This window comes from Cimex lectularius, unplaced genomic scaffold, assembly GCF_000648675.2.
Source record: "Cimex lectularius strain Harlan isolate CLEC.00 unplaced genomic scaffold, Clec_2.1 scaffold154, whole genome shotgun sequence".
Classification (NCBI taxonomy): domain Eukaryota; kingdom Metazoa; phylum Arthropoda; class Insecta; order Hemiptera; family Cimicidae; genus Cimex; species Cimex lectularius.
Window position 1 is genome coordinate 785,170 of NW_019392807.1, and position 7,182 is coordinate 792,351.

Here is a 7,182-nt window from a genome sequence, read left to right on the forward strand (position 1 = left end):
CATAGTGTGCTTATTAAGATAATATTGCAAAATATTTTTCTGAAAAATTTTCAAGGTTTCTCTGTGCTATCTGTGGGCTGATGAACCTGTAATTTGGTCTTTCTGCTTCTTCTTTTTTCTTCATTTCTGCTTATCATTGCTGGGTTGGTATCTCAGATATTGATCTTTAGATAGCAGTTCCAAATGATCAATAATGAACAAATATCACCCAAATTTTTATCTTAATAGATTACAAGCATGAAAGCAAATGAACAGAATAAAATCTGTTATCTAAATTGGCGTAAAGTAATTAAAAACCAATTTTTGCCTCTGTGATTCATGAAAAACATTAAGTAAAACATTCTTTTGTACTATTTTGACAAAAGAAAACTTAAATCTTTTTTACCACTTATACAAAACCATAATAACAATAAATAAACATAATTGATTACATTTATAAATAATAAATATTAGTAATTGGTCACATGGTCAAGTTTATTGCTTTAGAAAAATCAAGTTTGGAAAAATCTGATTCTTGATCGACCAAATGATTGGGCAAAGCTTATTGTTGTTAATGTTGATGCTGCTGGTTCTAATCCACTTTAAAGGATTAGTGTTTTCTGCCCAATCTCTGGCCTAATAAAAATTAATATTGCCTGGCATTGTTTTTTTGTTTTTTTAAGTGTGCAAAATGTTTCATCACGTAAGTTTTCGTTTTACTTACATGCTCTATTTATTTGTTAAACAATTTTCTTTAAATTTTTGTTTATATTAGGCTTTTAATATTGATTTTACATACAATACAGTTTATTGGGTAATAATTTTACCTTACAGTAGGCTACTACAATAAAAGACATTTTGGCACTATAAAGGCTGCAAAATAATTAAAACAATTTAAGTTTTATTGCCAAAACTAATATTAATTACAATAATTTCTAATTATGTTAGCAAAAAAAAACGATATTAAACTATTATTATTTTTACATGAAGCTGTGGTAAGATATAAAAATGTCTCTAGTACTTTTATGGCTATGGAAGTGAATCAAGGTGCTTTATTAAGTCCATTATTGTTCACAATTTGTTAATGACACCGAAGAAGTGTTAATAGGAGTGTATAAATATAAATGGTACAAAAATAAAGTTCTTGACTTTTCCTGGTGATATCGTCTGACAAAAGAACATACATACCAACCATTAAAGATGGTGAAATGTTCAAACACGTCTGAAAGAAAGAAAAAAATTTGAATAAACTTATCAGGATGGTTATAGACGATCAAGCTCACCTGGATAGAATCATGGTGGTAAATAGTGATTAATCAACATTAGAAAAAAATTAAACAGTATTATTATTTTTTTTTTAGTATAAACTCTACTTTCAAACATTGCAAAATGTTTTTCACATACACTTTCATCTGCAGATTCATCAAAAATGTTAAATATTAAAAAAAAATTTCACCGTTGTTTTTAAGTCAAAAACGAAATTTTTGTTTAGCCTTTGGCATTCGGTTTTTTAACTGATAACCCCTATTGTAGGGTTATTTAAAAAATAAAGTTAATGAAAATTTTACGCCCATAACAAACTACCACATTTTATGACATAAGCTTTCAGCTAAATCCTCAAATTATTCTTCAGTCAGCGTAGAATGAATTAAAAAAAAAAAAAGCTCAGAACACTGCATTGCAAATGATGACACTCGTCAAATTTTTTCTTTGCTGGGTTCAGGATTAAATCTATATGAAATGGACTAGCTTTTCAAACTGACGAGAGAACTTACTCTTCCTTAACTACCTTCCTTAGCTGAGACACACTGAATTCTGCACGTGAAATGCCAAAATGGTATGATACGTATGATCAACCCATTTTTTCCTTTCCATTGAAAGTCGTGGAAATATTTCACTTTAATACTTTAGTCTATCGTGTCTGATCTCTGATAACAGATTTCCTGGATAATTTTTCTTTTAAGAGTATAGAATTTTTCTCAGGGGCATGGTATCAAGGTCTATATTGTTCTATGTTATTCGGACACCTGGATATAGCTATTTACGCAGACGCCAGAGCCTCTTTGGCATACCATCACATTTTTTTGGCATTACCTATATGCTCTAACTCAGAAGGTTGAGTTTTCTTTGGCCTGGTATGGTATGGTAGAAAAGGATACTAGGAAGCGGGTTTGTGCATTCCCAGGCACTGCACCCTTCTGTCTTATTGTACCTTCCTAGTTCCTTAGTTCAGTCAATAGACTCAATCCTTCTTCTTAGAAGTATCAGGTCATTGACTGTCGCTGCTACAATTTCATTCCCTAAGTTTTTTCCGTACGTTAGGTTAAACCTCCATTGAGCTGTTGCTTCGCATTCGAAGTTGATATGGGTGGCTGTTTCCTCCTCCTTATTATATAATCTGCAGATGGGAACATCGTTGTACACGCCCAAATTGTATAGATGTTTTCTCAGATGCCAGTGACCGGTTAGGAGTCCTACCTCTCCTCTGAGTTTAGCCCTCTCCAATTGAAGCAGTGATTTTGCCAGACTTGGTGAGGATTGTTTCATCATGAGTTTACTGTGTCTAGCGCCGCTAGAGTTTATCCACTTCTCATTTTTTTTTTTTATCCATTCTGCGTTGGAGGATTCTATATTTGTTTTTGTTATCCCAAGTATAGGTTATGGTCTTGCAGATCCTTCTTTGGCCAGTCTGTCTGCTTTCTCGTCATCCAAAATTCCTCTGTGCCCTGGCACCCAAGATATCATCAGGTTGTTGTGTTTCTCCAGTTTTGAAGATTTTGGATACATTCACTGACTAATTTTGATGTGATTCTTTTATATGCTAATGCTATAATAGCTGTTTGGCTATCTTATGAGGATATTTTTGCCAGTGTAACCTCTTTTAAGATTTCCAGGGCACAAGCATTGATGGCATGTATTTCTGCTTGAAAGACCGAAGTGTACTTCCCTAATGAGTTTGATTGCTCATGTTTTGGGCCTGTACAGAAAACGCCTGATCTGGTTCCTTTGTTTGTTTTGGAGCCATCTGTATACCATATCTGATGATATCTGATGCTCTCCTGTGTTCTTCCTCTCCTTTGTAGTCCGTTGAGACTTTATAGGAAGTTGTGAAGAATGTTTCCGGGATCATATAATCAGTCCCCATTTCTAATAATCTGTGTCTGATTTTGTTGATTATGGTTGTATGCCCGAATTGTTAAGTTCCTTTCCAATTTAATTGTTTCTGGAACCTAAGTGAGCTTTTCCTAGCCTCTCCTTGTATGAATATTTCCAATGCAGGTAGGTTTAGAAGAGTTTCTAATGCATATATAAGGGTTGTTCTCATTGTCCCTGTGATACATAGGTTTGCTAGTCTTTGTATGCTGCCTAATGTTTGGGTAGCTACTTTTTGTTGAGCTTTGTTCCACCAGATTAGTGATCCATAGGTTATTTCTTTGGTCTGAGGCTTGAACATTTTCCAGGAGACACTTCGTGGAATGGAATATACTTATGACTCCCTAATTTACCTTAACTGTCTAATTTTTTTTTTTTTAAATTTCAAATAAATGTTGACATAGAAAAACTAAACAAAAATTTGGTTTTACAACAATTACAATTTTTTGCAGGATCTGTTTCTACGTGGTATTTTGGCCATAGTTAACATTTTTCTCAAACAATTTTCAAATGGTTTTCGCCATTTTTCAAAAAATCGAATGGACTCTTTGATTTGCAAATTGAAATTTAGGTTATTTTGGAAAAAAGTTCTTTCTTTTCTTCGTTTTTTTTGTCTGTTTTTTTTTTTCTTGCATTGTTTAATTTTTTCACTTTAAAAAAGGCCTAGAAATAACAACAATTAAAGTTAATTTGGAGGACTGCGGTACACAAGTGGTTAGCGAGTTAGAGTCTCAGCTTGTAGACATTGTGGTTGTGGGTTCAATTCCCACCATCATCCCTTGTCTTTTTTGAAATATTTTTTATCTGGCTAATACTGTGAAAATAAGGCCGTTTAAAAAATATAATTATTGCAATGTATTACAGTAAAGCTTATGCCAAAAACAAAAACTGTTTGAATTTTTTTTTTCTGGATTGTTTTTGAAAAAACCAGAGGTAACACGATTGAATTGACACCCTGTATGTATAATTTAAACAAAAGTCTGACAAGTCTAAATTGAGTTGTATTGGATTTATGTGGATTTATGTGTGAATATTTTAACATAGTATTTTCTTGCGATGTTATTTGCTTTTTTTTGTTACAGTTGCGGTGCAAGGTGTGTGAAGATGTGTTCTGTTGTGCAAATCACCGAAGGCATCATGAGCACAAAATTCACAAGAAGCCTGTTATACCTATATTAATAAACAGAAAATTCATACAAAATCCCGTCTTGCCCTTGAAATTCAATCAATATGAAGAGAAAAAGAGCGAAAGCATATCGACAGCCAGATTGTTGAAAAAAAGGAAAATATCGTTTTATAATGATACCCAAACAGCCAAATCGACAGAGGTGCAAGAGAAGACATTAAAGTTAAGGCCGTTCCTTCATCACAAGCAAGTGAACAAAGTCTCAGCATTGCAAACAGTTAAAGAAGAAGAGATGAATGCTGATCACATAGAAAAAACAACAAACACTAAAGAAGACGAGAAAATCAAACCGAATGAAAATATAGTTTTAAACAATCAAGTAGAAAGTAAAAGTGGTACACAATCTTCAGAGATTGTTGGGACTGACATGAAATCAGAAAGTAAGACAAAATTTATTCAAGAAATTAAATCACCACTAGTGGATACGGAATTTACAACAAGCACCCCGATTGTAGAGCAAACGGATCAGTCGAAGGACACATGCGAATCCTTAAAAGAGGAAATATTTGCAACTCCAGCTACTAATTTCAATTCGGAAGTAGCAGGCAGTTCAGACCGAAGCGTATATTTTAGCAGCACAAAATCATTTGTCTCGCCGTTACTGCCGATTGATGAATTGCCACCGGCCAAGAGGAAAATATCATTTCTGGAACAAATGGAATACGTGAATGCAGGTCATTCACGCCCATTCAATAGTCTAACATCTCAAATGAGCCAAGACAATCAGACAAGCACTCCAGGCCTATTTTCCACAATTGTTGATGTTGTTAAAAATACCATTGACAAAATTCAAGGTATGTTTAATTTTTATGTTAATATTTAATTTGTCCTTGATATGCTATATATGTAGTCTGTGGCATCCCCTGAATCTATTGCTTATTTTTAATTAATTTTTTATTGGCTTTATGACTTCTATATTAGGCAAAGGGATGTTTTTGTGGGGTAAGGGGAATGTGAAAAAAAAGACAGGGTGGCAGTGGGAATTGAACTCACGGCCGTGAGGTCTACGAGTAGAGTCTAACCCACTGACCACTCAGCTATCTCAGTTTTTAATTAATTTTAATTTTGAATTAATTCAAGACAATAATAATGATAATTAGTCATTATGACAAAAAATCATTTAAAAATTTACTCACAACTAAATTATAAGATGCCTTTTTGAGGTCTGCTGGGATGATCCTGCAGATCAACTCAGTCTGCCTAACCTCACTGGTTACCAGATGGATTTCGGTGATTGTGACAAATGCAGGATGATCGGACTGTTCATCAGCCCACAGACATCTGTGAAATATCTCACAGTCAAATGCGGTCAGTTTCCATAAATGGTATGGGAGTGTCTCAAGGAAGTGAACTAGGCCCACTATTGTTACTATATACCGACCCACCCACTTAACTCAGTACCCCTAATTAATTCATAACGAAATCTGATGATTCCAAATTCGTTGATTTATGTCAAACTGCTGAAATATTTGGTAGGACAAGCCTGTGGTTTGCTATTAACAAGCATGAATCATATAAAACCGTGTAGTCTTCGGCAGGACAACTCGTAGCATTGAAAATCCCTCTTCGATGTTTCTGGTGGGCAATATTATGGATAACTTAAATTCACTAATTTCGTGGTCCGCTTGACCAATATAATATATTACAATTAATTAAGGTTTTTAGTTGAGATAAAAAAGTCAATGGCACGAGCGGGATTCGAACCCACGATCTTCGGCTTGATACGCCACTGCTCTACCACTTGAGCTATCATGACCTCGATCCACTCAGACACCAACTTCCCATCTCAACCACACCTTTTGAATTTTCCCTCCTTTTTGCCATTTTTCAAATGTTGTGTAATCGGATTGGATTCTCCATTCATTAAATGGCAAAAAGGAGGGAAAATTCAAAAGGTGTGGTTGACATAGGAAGTTGGTGTCCGAGTGGATCAAGGTCACGATAGCTGAAGTGGTAGAGCAGCGGCGTATCAAGCCGAAGATCGTGGGTTCGAATCCCGCTCGTGCCATTGACTTTTTTTATCCCAACTAAAAACCTTAATTAATTGTAATTATGGATAACATGAGGTTTTTGCACATTTTAATTACAATAATGCATTATGGCGCTTTTATGTAAAATGTAAACTGTTTTTGACTAAAGAAAGTTTTTTTTAATGGCCTGACGTTTACAAGAAATCACATCGGATTGATCAAGATTGAGATAAAATATTTTTTCTAGTGAGTTTTATAAGACTTAGAAAGATCAAGAGTGAACTTCCATTGAGTTCCTGCTTTAAGTCATCCACCACGTCTACTCCTCCAGGTTTACGATAGGCTCCAAAAATCCTCTTTGTTTTCAAGACCGTATTATATACAATCCCAAGTCCTGTATACATAAACCAAACCTTGTTGCGTTTGAAACAATATGAAAAACTTCTGTCCAATCTTGAAAATAAATTTTATCCACTATGTGGATAAATCGTGGCATTTTTAAATCACATTTGCACCCAGAACTCAGCTTATTAATGGACAAATTTTCAATCGGAATAGACAATTTAACAAATCAAAACAAAAAAATCAGTGCAGAACGACACAAACACGATTATTCATATTAGTTTTTTGTTATTTTAGGCAGACAGCGTTATGCTTACAATGAAAGCTGGGACGATTCGAAAGAACCGACATGGGCTGTTCCTTGTTCGCCGAGTGGGCGAAAGAGAATAAGAACAACAACTGTAATAAATCCAAGAGCGAGAATACGTGGAAGACGTACATATCTTAAATCTTATCCTCCAAGAACTAATTCATAAAAGGGTTAACATTTGTTTTTATATTTTTTATTTAAATTTGTTTAATTTTTAATATATTATTTATAAATATTGGGAT

The 7,182-nt window shown here is 34.2% G+C and overlaps 1 protein-coding gene across 1 annotated transcript; it reads left to right on the forward strand.

Moving 5' to 3' along the window:
• The first annotated feature begins 545 nt into the window (after positions 1 to 545).
• LOC106664701 lies at positions 546 to 7,182 on the forward strand. The gene is made up of 3 exons (XM_014390638.2): positions 546 to 682; positions 4,215 to 5,112; positions 6,928 to 7,182. Exons 1-3 carry the CDS (start codon positions 671 to 673, stop codon positions 7,104 to 7,106), a joined length of 1,089 nt encoding a protein of 362 aa, XP_014246124.1. The 5' UTR covers positions 546 to 670; the 3' UTR covers positions 7,107 to 7,182.

Excerpts from the sequence above, each read along its gene's own strand:
- LOC106664701 (XM_014390638.2), top strand. Across the intron at positions 5,113-6,927 it reads TACCATTGACAAAATTCAAG|GCAGACAGCGTTATGCTTAC; the intron begins GTATGTTTAATT and ends TTGTTATTTTAG.